The sequence below is a fragment of the Carlito syrichta genome, unplaced genomic scaffold (genome assembly GCF_000164805.1).
Source record: "Carlito syrichta isolate Samal-C Ts95f unplaced genomic scaffold, Tarsius_syrichta-2.0.1 Scaffold317674, whole genome shotgun sequence".
Lineage (NCBI taxonomy): Eukaryota > Metazoa > Chordata > Mammalia > Primates > Tarsiidae > Carlito > Carlito syrichta.
In genome coordinates, this window is record NW_007261770.1 from 189,905 (window position 1) to 210,873 (window position 20,969).

Below are 20,969 nucleotides of genomic sequence, written 5' to 3' on the forward strand. Positions count from 1 at the left end.
ATACGATTACGACCAAAATTTCAGAGCCACGATGGTCGTAAAGGATATTTTGACAGCTCTAATTGTCTGTAGTTTGATACTAAATTTTTGTCATTTGATATTTCTCCTGGCTGCAAAGTCACAAGTAAAGCTGGTAGTATTTTTTCTTGTTACCTACATTTTTTTTAACTACTTGGAGGAAACATAGTTTAGGTAGAAGTTAGTAAAAATAAGGATTTAAAAAAAATTCAGGTTCACCTCTTCTCTGCATTCTATCTACAGAGAATAAGATTAAGATCTATAGATTTACCCCACTGAAAATAAACTACTCAGGGGAAATTGATTTGCCTTTGCTCTCTTTAATTCATCTGCATAAATAATTTTGGCACCTGAGAATCTAATGCTGGCAGCATGTATTAATTTAACATTGCATGTTAAATCAAATTACCTTTTAAGAAAAGGAAATGGGAAATCTATTACCAGTCTTCCTTCAAATAATCATTTAACTCCAGCAGTTACAGCCAGTCATGGAAAAAGACTAGGAAGTCATTGTCTCAAGAAACCCATTTTCTTTTTCCCCAATTCCTTGCTACCTGGCACACATTCCACTTTTTTTTAATCAGAGGAAGCAGAGACCGCGGGCCATTTTCAATCTGTCATAACTTTTTCAGTTGAGTAACTCAATTGGCTGTCCTGAGCAAGGATTCTTCCAGCTGTAATACTGCCAACGCTACAAAATGCCTGGCCTGAGTATGGCTTAGTACCTTCCCTGATTATTAAACAGAGGATGTCTCGCTCCTTGAAACTCATTGTGTGAATGAAACATTTTATTTAGCCAGTCTCAAGGGGAATTCAGTTTCCCTCTCTTACTAACAAGGAATGTATTTTCTCAGCAGAGTTTTCTAATATTCTTAGCTTTTTGGAGTAAACATCGTAACAAATCATTCTGTTTAAGAGAATTTGTACTTCTAAAAATAACAAATTCCATACCCTCTTCAGCTCATTTATTAGCTATGACTATGGTCAGACCATGTAGAAACTACTTTAAAAATAGAATCGTTACCTTATGCAAACACTTTTTAATAAATTTGAGGCAGGCTGGGAGCAGTGACTCAAGTCTGTAATCCCAGCACTTTGGAAGGACAAGGTGAGAGGATTGCCTGAGACCAGGGGTTCGAGATCAGCCTGGACAACTTGGCGAGACCTCATCTCTACAATAAACCAAAAAATTAGATGGATGTGGTGGTGCATTAATATAGCTACTTGGAAGGTTGAGGCGGAAGTATCGCCTGAGTCCAGCAGTTCGAGGCTGCAGTGGCCATGAGCATGTCACTGCACTCCAGCCTGAGCAACACAGTGAGACTCCATCTTAAAAAAATAAAAATAAAAATAAATAAATATGAGGTGTGGCAATTAGGTTCACGAACCATCCTAGAAAAAGTGCTACATACTTCATTGCTGAATATCACTACGGTCACCTTCGAAGTACTCCCCTCGAGAAGCTATGCACTGATGCCAGCAACTAGTCTACCTGTCAAAGCAATTTTGGAACTCTTTCGAGAATGGCCATCAGAGCTGTCATTGTTATTTGCTGGATTATGATGGCAGCATTTACAAATAACTACATGGAAACACCCTTCCTACTCACCTGATCTGGCCCCCAGTGACTTTTTTCTTATTTATTTATTTATTTATTTATTTTTGAGTTGGAGTCTCACTCTGTCACCCAGACTGGAGTGCAGTGGCCGCTCCTGGCCACCGCAACATTGACCTGCTGGGCTCTGGCGATCCTTCCGCCTCAGCCTTCCAAGACTTTTTTCTTTACCCAAAGATAAAAGAAGTATTGAAAGGAACACATTTGATGACATTCAGGACATCAAGGGTCATCCGATGACAAGGGAAGTACTTCAAAGGTGACCATAGTGATATTCAGCAATGAGGCACGCAGCACTTTTTTTAGGATGAGTTTGCGAACTTAATTGTCGGACCTCATAAACGCTGTTTTGCAGAATGAAAAATAAGGAAGTAAGTAATGTAAATAAAAGTCACAGGTGGGGTATGTTGTAGGACTGGAAAGAGAACTGAGAACCCAGAACCACAGAACATGACAAATATGATGAGTATATCAGAGCTCATTCCACATGCTGGGCCAGAGAAATAAAAAACCAATGAAGAAGAAAATGAGAGCAGAAGGTGGAAATTAGAGGTAGAAAGAAGAAAAAGGAGGATTGCTTGAACTCAGGAGTTGGAGACTAGTCTAGGCAACATAGAGAGACCTCGTCTCCACAGAAGATAAAAGAATCAGCTGGACATGGTGGCACACGCCTGTAGTCCCAGCTATTTGGGAGACTGAGGGAGAAAGATTGCCTGAGCCCAGGAGACGGAGGCTGCTGTGAGCCATGATCATGCCGCTGCACTCCAGCCTGGGAGACAGAGTGAAACCTTGTCTCAAAACAGACAGACAGACAGACAGACAACAAAAGCTGTCTTGATTCTACAGACCCCGAGAAATATCTGCCTTCAGTGACTTCAGACAATTAAGACTGTAGATGAAGAATCACCCGCCCCAAGTTGAAACTGATTCTTAGTTCTAAAAGTGGTGGTGGATAATCCCAGCACTTTGGGAGGCCGAGGTGAGGAGATTGTGGAGCCCATGGGTTCGAGAATAGCCTGGGCAACTTGGCAAGACCTCATCTCTACAAAAAAAAAAAAAAAAAAAAAAGTCAGGCATGGTGGCGTGTGCCTGTAGTTCTGGCTACTTGGAGGTGGAAGGATCCCCCGAGTACAGCAGGTCGAGGCTGCGGAGGCCGGGAGCATGCCACTGCACTCCAGCTGGGCGACAGAGTGAGACTCTAATAAAAAAAATAAAAAGTTGACAGTGGCTTCATTCAGGTATTTGTGCTACTTGCCTACTGAGAGGCAAGGACCCAGAGGAGTGGCTTTGTTCTCTAGAATGAAAATGACTCTAAGACTGAGAGTCACATGAGCCAGAAAAAGAATTACCATTATAAGAACGAGGGTGTGTGCTGATGAATGCTGTCACACAGATCATGGCTCCACTCTTATCTGTTACTTTTAATTCTTACTTAATTTTATATGAAGTGTTCTGTAACATTAATGAATATATCCAGTCACTATCTTAGTTCAGTTTGTTGCAAGCAAACAAACCCGGTCACCCAAGGACCTAACTTTATGCATGTACTGTCCATAAACATCAGCTTCCAGATATGTGCCTAAGACTTATATTGCACGTTTTTTGCATTCCAGAGAAACATGTAACTTTAGAACCAAGAGTGAATAGAACACATTTAGGGATAATTTTAATATTGACCTAATTTTAGAAGGATCAGAATTGTGATTTTCTTATCTTTCCATGTGACTTCCTACAGTGTTTGATTGCTAATAACATTAATAATAATAACTGTTACACTCAATCTCATCGAAATTTAGTTTATCAATGAAACAGGAGATAATATCCATCTCATGGTGGTTTGTGGAGATTAAATGAGAGAATAGCACAATACTTGGGATGAGGGAAGTATTCAGTAAATGCTGAGGTTGAATTTGAAAATGAAATATTTTACTGTATTATCGAGAAGTTAGCTATGTTAAATAGCCATTCTACGTGAGTTGAAATGTTTATCTCTTTTTAGAGAGCTGTTGTGTATATGTGCTCCATATATTAATATACTCATGCATACGTATGAAGGGAGACCTCAAAATCCGAAATTTATTTATTAAAAATGGTGTATTTATTCTAACAGGTTTAAAGTTCAGTCACCTTAAAGTACTCTCCGTTTGATGGAATACACCTATGGAGACGCTTTTTCCACTGCTCAGAATAGTTTTTGAACTCATCAATTTAATACCTTTCAGCGCATCTGCCTTTTTTTGTTTACCTCTTCCACATCGGCAAAATGTTTCCCTTTGAGGACTTTTTTCATCCAGGGGGAACAAAAATAGTCGATTTTGGTCAAATGTTGCTGAACACTCAGCGAAGTGTGCACAGGTGCATTGATAAATCACACATTATGAAATGGACAAATGAATCTACTAAAAAAAAAAAAAAAAAAAAAAAGCTGAACATAGCCCCTCATGAGAACACTAGCTGGTACTCTGATGCTGATGGGTTCCTGGAATATTTACTTAGCAGGGAATGCCTGTACTACCAGGGGCCCACCCTCCAAAAAAATAATTCAATTTCTTGGGCGGTCCTCCCTCTTATTTGTTAATATATAATTATCTATGGCACTTGTATGTGAACATGGAATTTAGGACTTCATCCAGAGGTTGTAAGTTTTATTTTAAATTTATCCCTGAAATCGTTATTATTATTATTTTTTTGAGTTGGAGTCTCACTCTGTCGCCCAGACTGGAGTGCAGTGGCCGTTCCCAGCCACTGCGGCCTCGACCCACTGGGCTCCGGTGATCCTTCCGCCTCAGCCTTCCGAGTAGCCGGAATTACAGGTGCATGCTACCACGCCCGGCTAATTTTTTTGATTTATTGTAGAGATGAGGTCTTGCCTGCCCAGGCGGGTCTCGAACCCATGGGCTCAGGCAATCCACTCACCTCAGCCTCCCAAAGGCACGGGATTACAGGCTGAGCCACCGAGCCCGGCTGAAATCGTTATTTAAGAGCTGCTTACATGAGGCAAGACAAGAACAGCTTTGACTTTTCAAGCAATAAACTCTCTTTTCAGGTACTATGATGTTTCTTCAATTGATGTATGTGATTATCAGGATATTTAGCAACTGGAAAATGAAAGATAGGAGATACTCAATAATGTAACCTAAATGACACAATTCCCGAGTATAGTAGGAATCTCTTTACTAGCAGAGAATACTAATATATATTAAAAATATATATACAATATTTCTGTTTTCTTCTTCTATTAACCATTTTTTTGAAGTGTGATTTTTTTTTTTTGTACCAGAGTTTTTTTAGGTTTTGCATGCTCAAGCAATGTTCTATTTTTATATGTGGAATTACATGCTTTAAAAAAAATAAATTATAGAAAAAAAATAAGCCCATGCTTTATTTCATGGAGAAAGAGAGAAAAAAAATGAACACAAACTTTCATGCAAATTCTCAAAGATAAAGAGACCAAAGCTATTCTTCTTTGAGACTATTTGTTGTGGCTCTAAACTATTTGTTGTGGCTCATAAACAATATATTCATTTTTTATTTTCTAAAAGTCTCCTTCCAAATCACCCACAATTACGATCAATATTATTTTAAATGTCACAACTACAACTAAATGTGCAGCCTCTGTAAATCACAAAATGAATTTGAGTTGGTAATTTTTCCATGATTTCGACTGTTGATTCTTTTATTCAACCAATATGATCTAAGCACCTACTATACGTCAGGTATTAGGCAATCATCAGGGAAGCATTTCAATTCTAACAGAGATTATGGTCAGGATTATATTATTTGACTGACCATACAAATGAATTCACTGGATTATCTCCTCTTCCTTTTTAACTAGTATACACAACCCAAGCTATAAACAGCTTCCTCTTACAGAAAGATGAATATTGAGGCAAAGGTAAATAAAATCGAAATTTATTTATCTCTCAGCCTTCCCGTTCTTTAAAAATCAATGGCAGATGTTATTACAACTATACTATGTATACTAGTTGGACACACACACACACACACACACATTTGCTTACTTCAAAATTTTTTTTCCCTCTGGTATAAGACTACAGATGGGAGCAGGAAAGAAAATGTTTGCTTTTTGTTTTATACTTTTCTGCACTAAAACATTGTTTTATTTGTGCACATATTATTGTTATATTTTAAAGGTATGATGAAAAACACAGAGATGTTTTAGAACCAGCAGAATAAAATACAGAACTGGGAAAAACTATCTGGAAATCAACTCACTTTTGCCTCAATATCTGAAAACCTTTCAGCTCAAGTCCCCACTTAATTTTCTGTGTGGAAACTAGGAATAATGCATTCTGATTGCTATCAGTTAGGATTAATACACGGGAAATGCAGCTACTCTTAAAAAGCATGGGCAAGCCCACATCACACAAAATAATATGTGGCATGATCTAAAAGTATGTTTAAAAGCCACTTGTTGAGGCGGAAGGATCGCTGGAGCCCAGCAGGTCGAGGCTGCGGTGGCCGGGAGTGGCCACTGCACTCCAGTCTGGGCGACAGAGACGTCAACTCAAAAAAAAAAAAAAAAAAGCCACTTGTGCTAGGCGTGGTGACACAAATGAGTTCGCCCCACACAGAGTCAAAGAAGCAGGAAGCACCAGCGACTCAGCTTACCATTCGAGGAGTTCCTTGGAACATCTATTAGCAGAAGAGACTTTGTTTCTTGCCCATCCCTTTTTACCTGGAAGGTTTAGTAGCCAATCTTGGAATAAACTGCTCTTACATTCTGTAGTTCAGCCACATGTCTGCCTTGGCATCTTTGTATGAAAAATCTTCTATGGCTAAAGTGACTATGGAAAGTGCTAGCATGTTTTAGACATTCAAGTATCCTGGTTAAATTGGTATTTCCATTGCTAAGAAAATGTATGCATCACTGTAAACCAAGATTCAAAGCTCAAAGCAGCATTGCAAATGAAAGGGAAGCCGGGCTCAGGGGCTCAGCCTTGTAATCTCGCGCCTTTGGGAGGCTGAGGTGAGTGGATTGCCTGAGCCCGCGGGTTCGAGACCCGCCTGGGCAGCGAGAGCTCATCTCTACAATAAATCAAAAAATCAGCCGGGCGTGGTAGCGCATGCCTGTAATTCCAGCTACTGGGAAGGCTGAGGCGGAAGGATCGCCGGAGCCCAGCAGGTCGAGGCTGCGGAGGCCGGGAGCGGCCACTGCACTCCAGTCTGGGCGACAGAGTGAGCCTCCAACTCAAAAAAAAAAAAAAAAAAGAAAAAAGAAAATGAAAGAGGAAATGCCTTTTATTAAATGACCAGTTATAAGTTACAATATGGTCATAAAATAGGGTATTATATACTATTTAAAAAGAACAAGGCAGATAAGGTAGATCTGTTTGTGCTGATTCATTTTGTATTTATATATATACACATTTATTATATTTATATGTAACATAAATGTATATTTACATGTATTAGAAGTATACATTACATATATTTTAAGAAAATGCAAGCAAGCAAGGTTTAAGAGTGAAGCATAAAAAATTTTGTTGTATGCATAAAAAATTATATATATACGTGTGTGTGTGTATATGTATATGTGTGTGTACACACACACACACACACACACACACACACACACACACACACATCCTGCTAAGTGAATAATTTTCTTTTTGTAAGAAAACATAAGAAATAATTCTCCTTTTGGAAAAGAGATTAGGTGTCAATTCGCAATTTATTCTTTCTTTTTTTTTTTTGAGTTGAAGTCTCACTTTGTTGCCCAAGTTGGAGTGCAGTGGTACCCTCATGGCTACTGCAGCCTCGACCTGCTGGGCTCAGGTAACCCTTCTGCCTCAGCCTTCCAGGTAGCTGAAACTACAGGTGTGTACCATCACCACATCAGCTAATTTTTTTGATTTATTGTAAAGACAAGGTGCACAGGCTGGTCTTGAACCCCTAAGCTCAGGCAGTCCTCTCGCCTCCATCTCCCCAAATGCTGGGATTACAGGCGTGAGCCACCATGCCTGGTTGCTTATTTTTATTCTTTAACCCTGTACACAACTTTATATTTTTTCTTTTTTTTAAATCTGGTGGAGGCATTATAGACTATTAAAACTGTTTAGACTATTTGTGTTAAAAAATGCCTCTATATTCAGGTATTTATATGCAGGATTAGAGACTTAAAGTTTGCAGTCAGAGGTATAATCAACAATACTAAAAACAGCCCTTAATCATGTGTCCATTAAGGTAGTCTTCAATAGTGTGCCTCACCATTCTCTAATTTATTGAACCCTCCTCTAAAACTCACTCAGTCTTGGATGTCATGAAAAAGCGTTGCCTTTTATAAAATCATAATTTGTAGTAAAACATTGCCTGCAGCAAAAGGCATCCATATGGCTGAGGTGACTCTCTGGATAACTTCTGAGGTGATCAAAGGTAAACAGGAAATACTTTTTTCCACCTTTCTATGAAGACTCAATGGTTTCATCATAAAAAAAAAAACCCCAAATTAAATTAAATCAAATCACAAATGACACAAAGGGAAGATTACCCAACCCATCTCTTGAGGGAGAGTGAATGTTGTAATGTTTTGCTTAGCACAAGCCAGTCCCCTGCAGCTGTTTCTACATCTCACAGCTTTGTATGAATTCCTCCAGACTGGCTCTGCTGAACCTGGAAGCACTGTGGGTGAGCCTCGTCTGTCCTTCCAGGCATCTGCTTCATTACCTCTGGACCTGTCTTGCTTACAGCTTCTCCAAGGGCTGACAATACATTTTTGGCCATCGTTTATAAGGAATAAATGTCCAAGTTAGAAGGACTTGTAAGGGAACAAGTCAGCAATAAGTCTAATTGTTGATTCCTTCCTGCTTGAGAAAAATCACCCCGATTCTTTGTTTGGTTTTTGAACCCATTACATTATTAAGGGAAGCATTTCTGATGTATAAGCCAGAATGATGTGGTTAGTCATATTAATCAATATTATTGAATCAAGTTGGTTGTGAGTTGGTGGTGATGTATTCAAGCATTCTTTTTTCTTAAATGACAATTTCGTTTTTCCAATAATAATAATAATAATAGTCACTGTAAAGCATTTACACAAGAAAATGTAAAGAAAAGTAAAAAGAAATAAAAGCAATTTATAATTCATTATTGCCATTATAAATCAACTTAACATCTTGCTACATATACTTTAATTTTCTTCCTATATGTGTCCATGCACACACACACGTATGCATATATAAATATATCAAAATGTAATTTCTTTTGCATTTTGCCTGCTGTTTTTTACTTGGTTTTCTTCCTTTAGCGACACATTTTTCATGTTAATAAAATAAATTTATTGTGACATCATCTTCAAGGCCCTGCAGACTGTTTTACAGTGTTCCCACAATGCCTCTTTCCCTGTTTTTTTTTTGAGTTGGAGTCTCACTCTGTCGCCCAGACTGGAGTGCAGTGGTCGCTCCCGGCCACCGCAGCCTCGACCTGCTGGGCTCTGGCGATCCTTCCGCCTCAGCCTTCCGAGTAGCCGGAATTACAGGTGCACTCTACCACGCCCGGCTGATTTTTTGATTTTATTGTAGAGATGAGGTCTCGCTGCCCAGGTGGGTCTCGAACCTGCGGGCTCAGGCAATCCACTCACCTCAGCCTCCCAAAGGCGCGGGATTACAGGCTGAGCCACCGAGCCCGGCTGACTCCTTCCCTGTTGTAGGGAGCTATTCAATAGGCTGAACAGTCTCTCCCATCAGGCATTGCCTCTTGCCATCCTCATCTGCTCATTTTTATCTCTTCTGCATTCTGTACCTCTCTTTGCTTTTAACCCATACACTTTTCTTCCCACTGTACCGCTGTTTTTACTTAAAATAAAATTGGAATTATTTGAAAAATGAGAGCAAACAGACTCTAAGTAACGGCCTTTTTGATCAAGTGTGAAAATGCCGGACCACGGATCTGGTAATTTGATTACTCAGAGACATCTCTGCTTTGCTTTTGAGTCTCTGATATATTCTAGGGAGTTTGAGGTTCTAAGTGTGATGTCACTTTAACCGCATGGGGAGACACGGAATTTATGGTTGGTTCTACCACTGTCGCTGTCCCGATAAACTTTAAAAAATTCTCTTATTACTTTATTTTCATAATTTCCTTGAAAGAGATGGCTCATCTCAACTGAAAATCGGTATTCATATGGACTGTGAGACAAGTATCAGTTCATATTCAAATATCCAAATGCATAGTGTTAATCACATGGGCTTTAAATGTTAAGTAATTTAAAAGAAAATTAAATAATATGCTTCTCATTTTAAGAAGAAAGTTAAATGCTTATAGTAGATCACAAATTAAAATACATTTACTTGCATATAGTTATTCAGTGTGGCTTATTGGAAGGAATTGACTTGGTTCTTCTAGATGGCTCCTTTGTACAGATCATTTTTAATTCCTTAAGTCCATTTCATCATCTTAACATTTGAGATAATAATTCCTATCTTACAGATTCCTATCTTAAGAATTAAATGGGGGTAATTCCTGTAAAACACTTTGCAGATATATTTTCCACTTACCACATAATAAGTTGAGAGTAATATTATTATGTGGTAAGTGGAAAAGACCCATTCAGTGTTATACGAGGGGGACCCAAAAAACCCAGAATTAACTTTTGGAGGGTAGGCCTCTTGTAGTACAGGCTTCCTCCACTAGGTGAGGGTGGTTCCAGAAGCCAATTGGCATCAGTGTACCAGCTAGCATTGTTGGGAGAGGCTGCATTTGGCTCCAGTGAGTTTTTTTCTGGAGAGTCTTTCAATGCATTTCCCATTTCATGTTGGGGAATCTACAAACGCACCTGCCCATACCGCGCTGAGTGTTCAGCAGTTTTTGACTGAAATCTGCATGGCTTCCCGTGTTGCACCCGCCCCATTCACCCAATCTTGCCCGCAGGGACTTTTATTTGCTTCCCTGGATGAAAAAAATCCTCAAAGGGAAACGTTTTGCCAATGTGGAAGATGTGAAACAAAAAACAGCAGAAGTACTAAAACACATTAAAATCGACACATTCAAAACTGTTTTGAGCAGTGGAAAAAGCATCTCATTAGGTGTATGCATGACATTCAACAAAGAGTGCTTTGAAGGTGACTGAAATTTAAACATGTAAGATAAACATAGAATTTTTAATAAATAAATTCTGGGTCTTGTCGGTCCCCCCCTTGTATATAGTAGAGATATGCGAAATTTCAATTCAACTCTATGAATCTATGATTATAATGACTTAGGGAAGGACGATTAATGAACTTGACAGTGTACTTAATTGGCACAGTTCAGAGCTTCAGAAATTTAAAATATATTCCCTATTCTGCCAGTGGCTTTCGTAATAACCTTGAACATAATGAAATTTACTATCAATTTAAAGAGTAGACTGAGATCTTATACTGAAATAGCCTTAGTCTGGATTACTCAAAACTGTTGAAATGGATGGAACATACAAATCAGTCACATTATTAAAAATTTCCATTTAAATTGACAGTTAAACTCTGCACATGAGATTAGTTGTGTCCATCCACAACTATGTGAGATGCAAGAAGAGAAGAAAATTTGTATTTACTGGGAAATTGATACATGCTAGGCATCATGTTCCATTTTTGGTATAAGTTACTTCATTTAACTATAGCAGAACAAAAAGAAAAAGATACAATTGATAGAAAAGATGTGGATGAGCAAGGGCATCACTGTGTATTAGCTCAGCAGATAACATCAAAGACTAGAACTGTATATTGAGTTACTTCCTTCCCTTCCTTTGTCTATTTACTGTTCTTCTAATAAATACAAAATCAGTTTATAAGTGGGCAGAGAAAGGGAGGTGAGAAACCAAGGGTTCCCAGCAGTACCCCAATAAAATAATTCGCCATAATACTTAAAAGTTGACTCAACGCCTGCAATCCCATCACTTTGTGAGGTCGAGGTGAGAAGATCGCTTGAGCCCAGGAGTTCAAGACTACCTTGGGCAGCATAGTGAGACCTCATCTCTACTACCACCACTACTACTAATTATAATAAATCAGCCGAGTGTGTTGGCATGCGTCTGTAGTCCTAGCTTCTTGGGAGGCTGACGTGGAAGGATGACCTGCTCAGGAGGTTGAGGCTGTGGTGAGCCGTGATGGTGCCACTGTACTCTGGCCTGGACAACAGAGTGAGACTCCCAACTCAGAAAAAAAAAAAAAAAAGTTGACCTCATGTAATGGTGAATAAACTATTAAACTTCACTTTGAGCTGGGCTCGGTGGCTCAGCCTATAATCCCGCGCCTTTGGGAGGCTGAGGTGAGTGGATTGCCTGAGCTCGCGGGTTCGAGACCCGCCTGGGTAGCGAGACCTCATCTCTACAATAAATCAAAAAATCAGTTGGGCGTGGTAGCGCATGCCTGTAATTCCTGTTTTTTTTGAGTTGGAGTCTCACTCTGTCACCCAGACTGGAGTGCAGTGGCCGCTCCCGGCCACCACAGCCTCGACCTGCTGGGCTCCAGCGATCCTTCTGCCTCAGCCTTCCAAGTAGCTACAACTATAGATATGTGAAACTACAGCTGGAACGTCTGGCTAATTTTTCTAGATTTATTGTAGAGGTGAGGTCTCGTCAGATTGCCCAAGCTGGTCTTGAACCCATGACAATCCTCTCACCTCGGCCCCCCAAAGTGCTGGGATTATAGGCATGAATCATCGCACCTGGCCCTGTGAGGATATTTTAAAAGAAAAAGGATTAAGTTGGCTTTGAATATAACAGATAAAAAATGTTTAAAGTGGGTCCTTCACCAGTTGTTCCAAAAATCTTGATCACCAGCCAACATGGATCTTATCTGTATGTAAGGCACTCAGGGCTAATTTAAAAAAATCACTGGATAAATGAATGCACAAATCTTTAATTAGCATATGCATTTATGTTTTGAGATCCACTATGAACAAATGAGTACTTAAATGTTTTAAAGTCTATTTCTTTTTTTTTTTGTCGGTAGAGAGGGGATCTTAATATGTTGCTCAGGCTTGTCTTGAACTCCTGACCTGAAGTGGTCCTCCCACTTTGACCTCCAAAAATTCTGGGATTATAGGCGGGAATCACCACACCTGGTATGGAGTCTGTGTTTGATCATTCTTTCCACTTTAATATACCAAGTGCTTCTTTATTAGGTTAAGAAGTACAGTCTTTGTTCTATTCTCTGATTTCCTTCTGTAGTTTCATCTTCCCAAAGTAAAGTAAGTGCCACGATAGTTCTTTCTTTCTTTTTTTTTTTTTTTTGAGTTGGAGTCTCACTCTGTTGCCCAGGCTAGAGTGCAGTGGCATGCTCATGGTCACCATAGCCTTGACCTGCTGGGCTCAGGTGATCCTTCAGCATCAGCCTTCCAAGTAGCTGGAACTACAGGCACACACACACTACCACGCCTGGCTAATTTTTTTGATTTATTATAGAGACGTGGTCTCACCAAGTTGCCCAGTCTGGTCTGGAACCCCTGGACTCAGGCAATCCTTTCGCCTCGGCCTCCCAAAGTGCTGGGATTACAGGCTTGAGACATCAAGAGCCCTGGCTTTGGGATCGGCAAGACCTGGATTTGTATGACTTCAGGCAAGTTACTCAGTCCTGATGTCTTCATTTTAAAATACACATCATTACATCCACCTCTTATTTTGTGGTGAGAATAGAAAGTCCTAATGTCTATAAGCACTGACTAACCCATAGAAAGCACTAAAAAAATGACAGCTACATAAAATTCACACTACAGTATCATCACAGACTGATTGTTGTTTCTGATGTTGTCCATAATGCACAGTATCAGAGACAGAGGTACTTCTTTTTAGGGCATCGGCAGTTTCAAAAACAGAAAGGAAAACAGTCACTATAAAACATCTGTTCACTTTATGAATCTGTTTAAATGTCATTAACTCTATCTTCTCAGTAACTTTGATTCTGAACGACTTGGGAAAGGGAGGGAAGGTTTGATTAAACTCTAAAGGAGACTATCTAGAGGAAGGATCAGTGGTTTCCACTGTATTTAATCTCATCAGAGGTGGAGAAAGTAACAATGAATAAGAATCTACTTTGTGCAAGTGCTTTATTTTTATGATCTCACTTAATCCTCTTAACCTTTTGGCACAGGTATGAAGACCATTTTATGGATGAGGGAATGAATAGCAAAGATGACTAAGGTAACTTGCTCAAGGTCACATGGGGCAAGTTGAGATCCTAACCCAGTATACCAAAGGCTATCTCACATAGGACGACTTTCCAACAAATTCAGTCCTTGATTGATTATACATTATTTGGGCAGAAAATGCATGTTACTTACTGGGAATGACTAATGACTTATACTGAAAGAGATTATTGAGTGGCAAACAGCACACAGACATAATTTCTGCTATTATCCTGTCATACTGCAAAATGATTTTTCTTTTGACCACATAATCATCTTATCCCTGGCTGTGTAGAGAAAGTGTCTTCTGTTAACTAGCTGTTGTCCATTATGCTGCTTTGAAGATAATAGTACACAGACATAGGTGCAGCTTAAATGAGCAGTTTTAGAGCAAGTTTTCCTCTACACCAAGAAATGTGTTTTTTACTCTATCCAGAAAGACTACAATATTCTAAGGTCAGGGAGCCATAAGAAGCAGTTCTGCAGCTGCAAATCCTAACAAAATCTAAAGGTGGATTTTTCTAATTTGTTGCAGAATAAGAGACACCCCTAGCTAGATTATCAGAATCTCTCGAAGACAAACTTCACTTGCGTATAGGATGTCACACATAATCCAGGTCAGGTAAGATACCGCATATTTCATTCATCGAGTTCCTCATTGCTTTGTCTTCCTAAGAACTGATTTGTCAAGAATTGTTGGGCATAGAGCCATAAATAAAGCAAAAAAGAATTCATTTGTTGATATTAGGACACTACTGATTGTGAGTCCTATATACATCCTTGAATTTTTTTCAGTTTTATATTGATTTTAAACAGTCATGAGTCCTTTTAAGGTTTTATCATTGACTCACCATTGTCTTCAAGAGAGAAATAGAAGACATCCTTTGTTGCATTGCTGCCCTCATTCAAGACATAGAGGATCCTCAACTCGTCAATGTCAGCTAAAGAAAAAAGCAGCCATCACGCTAAGTCATATTGGCCCAATAGAAAATCCATATGTTAACAACTTCAGTGTTTTAACAGGGCATGAGAATATGATATTACTATAATACATTTAAAAATAATAATGAAATGAACACACATCTATATTTTTATTAAATTTACCACGACAGAAGCAAATCTCTAGCTTAAAACTTTGTCATGTAGTACTGTATACATGTCCTCTGGGGTAATGTCCCCCAAGGAAGACAAGCTTGTCATACAACACTTTGAAACTCTGCAGCGAGCCAGGACCATCTGGTTTTAAGTCTCTTCTGCATGAGAAGAGAGTTTGGCATAATGGTAGATACTCATTACCTATTTGCCAAAATGAACTTAAACAAGAATAACTGCTGCATTCTAAGAAAAAAGAAAACGAGAATACCATCATGATTTTTTTCTATTGCCTATTCTCTTGGGTTTTTATGAATTTGTTACTTTGGTATATAATTATATTTTTATATTGGTAATTATTAGCATTCTAAAGACAATGTAACTTTGGGGGACATTTGTTTATGGGAATAATTCTTATAGAACCACATATGATTTCATTTGCTTGGATAGCAATTCTGAAAATGGAGCCAAACTATTTTTTAAACACTCCCCATGAGTCTGAGATTCTATCTAGGTTGACATGTATCAGATTCCATGCATATCTTCACTTCTCATGCACAGAGCTACCTAAAGAAGCTATGAGACAACATAAAGAGCAGGCAAAAGCCACTGGATGTCGATCACCTGGGAAAGCAGAAGGAGTTGCCTCTAGCAGTTTTAAAACAAGTTTTCCTGTATGCCAAGAAATATATTTTTTACTCTATTCAGAAAGACTACAATTCTAAAGTCAGGGAGCCATAAGATACAGTTCTGCAGTTGAAAATACTAACAAAATCTAAAGGCGGATTTTCTAATTTGTTGCAGAATAATAGACACCACTAGCTAGATTATCAGAATCTCTTGAAGATAAACTTCACTTGCCTATAGGATGTCACACAAAATCCAGGACAGGTGAGAAACCTCATATTTCATCAATTTCCTCACTGCTTTGCCTTTCTAAGAAGTGATTTGTCAAGAATCGTTTGGCATAGTCATAAATAAAACAAAAAGAATTCATTTGTTGATATTATGACATTACACCATCAGTAGCAACATCAAGTATCAAATAAAAAATGATCTTAGGCAAATGTAGTTCTATGGTTTTTTTTTAGGTGTAGAAATTACATTTGAGTAGTACAAAAAAAATTGCAGTATAATACTGTATACCCAAAATCTAGTTACCAAACATCATCTTTCAAAATCTAGATTTACTAATCATCTATGAAAATTATTTTAAAATATGTCACCCTTAAAATTTAAAGCCAAACCAATACTTACTATAGAAATTAATGTATCCTTTTTTGACAATATTTCAGAAGTAGAAGTCATGCCCTTTTTTTGTGCACAGTTTTAAGGTGTAATTATAAGCTTTATTAAATATCTATAGGCTCCTGTTAGATGGCCATTCTGATGAAATTGCTGAAAAAGAACTTACTGCCCATTTTGTTTTCAGAATAATTTCACATTCCACTGTATTTTATTTGAACCAGAATCTTACGGCAAATGGCTGAGGCCAGGACAGTTTTGCACAGAGCAGAGAGCTCTGATGCAATGAAAGAGAGAGTAATCAGGGAAGACTGCACACTAACCTTGTGTAAACACGCGAGTGCTCTCGGTTCCAAGGCCAGCTTTGATAATGAAACCATGCTCTGGTCCTCTGGTCACTTCATACTTCAGGAGCCCGTGGGGATTGTCCTGATGTTCTGCCTTCAGAGACTTGCTGGTAATCAGAAAGCCCATGTGTCCAGTGTGAAGGCGCTTCAAAGCTGGAGCACCCCTGTTAATGGCAATCCAGGGAAACCTATCATCCAGGGAGCTTACCCGGACCCTCATTACCTGAGGTGTGTGTGTTGCGAAGGTGGTGTCTGGGAAGACATGGAAATCAGTGTGAGTGCCATCTGTCACCGTCAAGAAGAGGCTGTCATCGGTGGTCTCATTGCCATTGTGCCAATAGCTAATCAGATTCTCATTCAGGTCTCTCTTGGAGAAAGTGGTCACAGGATGGCTACCATTATACAAAATTTTGCCATGAATGGGGACCTGGGTGATAGTAAAGAGAATAAGATCATCTGGGGTATCCTTGTCTTCCGCTGTCAACACAGAGGGAGTGATCAGTTTGCTACCCCCTTCCTGCAGCGTTAATGTGTGGATGGCCAGGATCGGCTTCTTGTTATTTACAGCTGAGATGAAGATCTTGAAGGTTCTGAATGCAGGGTCATGTCCATCAGTCACTCGAAACTCAAAGCTGTCCGTGTTTTTCTCATCCGTTGAAGTGTGGACATAGGAGATTTTGTTGCTAGTCAATTGAAGCTGAGTGAAAGAAGCAATGGGCTCCCCAGGGTGGTCAGAGTTTTCCAAGTGGCCCAGCCTAGGAGCCCGTGAGATGCTAAAGTGAAGTTGTTCACCAGGGCTGATGATGTCACCGTTGCCAAGCAGATCAGGGGTGAGGGCCACTCTGCCACCTTGCATCAAGGTGACTCTTTTGCTGACAACCTCAGGGCAGACTCTGTCTGAGCTGCTAATGGTGACATAGAAATAGCGGTTTATCAAAAGGTTAACCCCATCAGTCACATCAAACTTGATAAGGTCAACAACCCCTTCTTGGCCCATGTGGGTGTAACGGATGAGGCCTCTGTCAATCTCATCTTGGGTAAAGTTCATTCCCTGAGTGAGATTGCTCCTCACTTCTCCTCTGGGTTTTCTCAGTCGCTGTAGAAGCCCTTGTTGAGGCCCAGAATGGAGGATAAAACTGAGGCTCTTATCATCTGAGTCAAGATCCGTGGCCTTGAGGACTCGATTTGTGATGACTTCAGAGTGTCCGGTCTCTACTTCCAGTCCATCACTGATGGTCAGCTGAGGAGTTTCATCATCCACCAGGATCACCACGATGTGTACCTTCCTGTGGGTGGTGTGCTTACCGTCACTCAACCAGACCTCAAAACTGTCCTCCGTGGTTTCTGAGTCATCGTGCTCATACACAATGGTGGAGGCTTCCTGGATCTCCTGTAGGGTAAAGCTGTGGACGGGCTGGCTGCCTGTGGCCAGCTGCTGTATGATGCGTCCATGCCCAGGGAGGGCTGTGAGTTGAAAGTGGAGTTCATTGGGCGGCAGGTCGGCATCTGCTGCACCGAGTAGCTGGGTGTCGATGACGAGGCTCATTCCTTCTAACACCACAAACTCATGGGCAAAAAGTTCGGGTTGCTCATCATTGGTGGGTAAGATGATTATACGGAAGATGACATTGGGTGAGAAGTTGATGCCATCAGAACAATAAAAGGTGAATTGATCTTCCTGTGGCTCCACCCCCTTGTGGATACTCTGTACATAGTTGACATGCCATACTTGGACATCTCTGATGGAGAAAGCACTGATGGGGCTACCAGCCCGGGACACTTCTGAACCAGGAGCTGGTGCCATGTTTTCCAGGTAGCCAGAGACTGGCTGACTAGTTACTGTGCATAGGATTTCATCTTGGGGAGTGTCCACATCTTCAGTGTTGAGATGCTGTAAGGTCAAGGGGCTCTTCTCACCTTCGTAGACAATGAAGGACTCTCCCATCAAGACTTTGGGACCTACGTTGTCCACAGGAAGCACAGTTACTTGCACCCACACTCTTTCTACTATGTTGTTCCCCACTACCCTCTGGTTTTTGGAAAGGGTGAGGCTGAAGGCATCATGCTGTTTTTGGAAACCAACTTCACCTCCGGTGTGGACATAGGTTACTGCCCCACTGATGAGATCCTCTTGGGTGAATCGTTCTGTGGGCAAACCATTCACCAGAATAGTGCCCAACTTGGGGCTGTTCTCTACAATGAAAGACAGTATCAAGTCACTTGTGTCCTTCTTTTTGCCATGGATGACACCCATGGTGATCTCAGTGGCTTTATTCTCTAATACATCTATGGAAACATTCAGGAATGGACTGCCTCTGATAGAGATCCTGGATCTTTTGTCAGCCACGGGGGGATGCACAGAAATGTGGACGGCAATGGGTACCTGGTGCACCCCGTCACTTACCTCCAGATGGAAAGTGTCACTGGAAGTCTGGCCTCTGCTAGGGTGGTAAGAGACACTCCCATGAATAATATCAGCTTGCCTGAAAGATTCCCCTGGCACCATGCGTTTTTTAAAGTACTGCAGTTGTCCATGTTGGGGACCCCAGACTAGTAGGAAGACAATTTGGTCAATGTCGGTGTCGGGGTCTGTAACATCTAGCTCATGACTGCCGAGGATAAAGCTGTCTCCCTCTACGACGGTAAAGCCTCTGTTGGTGACAGCTGGAGGCTGGTTGTCCACAGGCTGCAGGAATAATGTGAATGTGCCTGGCACGCTATTACCTGCAGTATCTTCTACCTGGTAGGTAAACTGCACAACCCGTGGTACAATCCCCAGTTTCTGTGGAGGCCGGTAGGCAACTTTGTGGTGATCTACCTGGGCTTGGGTAAAGTGCGTGACGAGTGTGTCCGGAGCGTCAGCGAGCACAATGTCCCCAGCCCGGACTTGGCAGTTGTCATCTGTGTCAGTTGGGAGGGTCAGTAGTGTGTACCACAGGTTCTGGTCATCTGAGTCCTGGTCAGTGTATCGGAGGAATTTCTTCTGGAAGTGAGTGAGTTGGTATTCTTGCACGGTCATTTTTAGGGTAGTTCCTGGATACAGCTCTGGACTCAGCATATCCACTGGCTGGACTCTGACGGTGAAGACGTGCAGGCGGGAGAGATTGGGTGGGTCATGGTCATCCTGCACATGGAAAGCCAGCTGGGACATCACAGGCTGAGGGCTGTGTGGCCCAAGATGGCGGTAGAAGAGTCTCCCTTCCGTTATGTCGCTCTGTAGCCACTCAGTCACCTCCTTCTCATAAACGCCTTCCTTCTCCACGTAGCGCCAGTCTTGGTCTGCAGGGGACAGAGGCGGCTCGGCCTGGCGCAGCAGCATGGCCCCGAGACCATGGCTTGAGTGGGAGGAGCCAGGGCCCAGATCCCAGTCTCTCTCCCCGGCTTTCCCTCCCAGAGACTGGCTCTCCAGCACATAGAGGATCGTTGAGTCCTCAGAATCCACGTCCGTAGCACTCAGCACAAAGGGCGCGATCTGGACCACCTGCCCCTCCATCAGCGAGAGTCCCGCGTTGGCCTCGACCGTGGGCGGTTCGTCATCCACAGGGACGATGGTGAGGGGGAAGAGGAATTCCACTCGGTGGCACCCGTCCTCCATCCGGAAGATGATGTTGTCGCTGTAGGTGTCGCTGCCGTCGTGCTGGTACACCACTCGCCCTGCGGCCAGGTCCGCCGGGGAGAAGTCCGTGTACCCAGCGGGTGCCCCGAGCACCCCCAGCCGCCCGTGCCTCAAGCCCCCGACCGAGGCCATTCTCACCTCTTCCAGGTTGTCTTCATCACTGATCTGAAGGCTGTGGGCGCTGGACAGGGGCCCCGACTCACCTTCGAAAAGCAGTAGTCCCCCGATGTGGCTAGCCACCGGGGCCAGGGCGCTCATGGGCCTCACCACCACCGTGAAGACAAAGGGGTCCGAGGTGGCGCCGTCTCCGTCCGCCACCTCCAGCTCCAGCTGGAAGAAGCGCTCCCCGTGGGAACTCTCCGTGGGGGGCTGATAGGCAATTTTCAGCTCCCGCAGCTCTCGCTGGGTGAAGAAGGACGCTGGGCGGCCGAGGGGGTCGTCCGTGCTGACCACGTAGCCCCGCTGTCCGGGGTGTCCCGGCGGGGCCGTGGGGGCGTCGAGAACGTGGAAGATCAGGTCGTCAGGGTCTGACTCGACGTCCTCCGCGGCCAGCGCCTCGGGAGTCAGCGCCGTGAGCATGAGCTGACCCACCTCCATCGTCATCAGGGCTGCCGAGCTGGGCCTGGGCGCCGAGTTGGCGACTCCCGGGCGGATGTGCACCCGCAGCTGGAAGTGCTGGCGAGCCAGCACGCCCGCTGGCCGGGAGCCCCGGTCCTCCGGCCCCAGCAGCTCCACCGTCATGGGCACGTGGTCCCAGTCGGGCGAGGAGGCGGTGGCCGTGTGCTCATAGCGCACCCCAGCTCGGAGGAAAACCTCGCAGTCCACGCGCCGGCCCCTGGGGAGCGGGGTCCCCACGGCGTCCACCAAGCGCCCGTACTTGGGCAGGGGTCCGCCCTGCGGAGGAAGGGGGGTGAGT

At 42.3% G+C, this 20,969-nt stretch overlaps 1 protein-coding gene across 1 annotated transcript in view; it reads right to left on the minus strand.

The window, feature by feature from the left end:
- The window catches only part of FREM3 (FRAS1 related extracellular matrix 3), a gene marked incomplete at its 5' end in the record, with an annotated part of 104,418 nt that extends 83,450 nt beyond the window's left edge, over positions 1 to 20,968 (minus strand). Inside the window, 2 exons of the mRNA XM_008074784.1 lie at positions 14,605 to 14,694; positions 16,414 to 20,968. Coding sequence (XP_008072975.1) covers positions 14,605 to 14,694; positions 16,414 to 20,968 — 4,645 coding nt within the window. The remainder of the gene's footprint in view (positions 1 to 14,604; positions 14,695 to 16,413) is intronic.
- Between the last annotated feature and the right edge of the window lies 1 nt (position 20,969).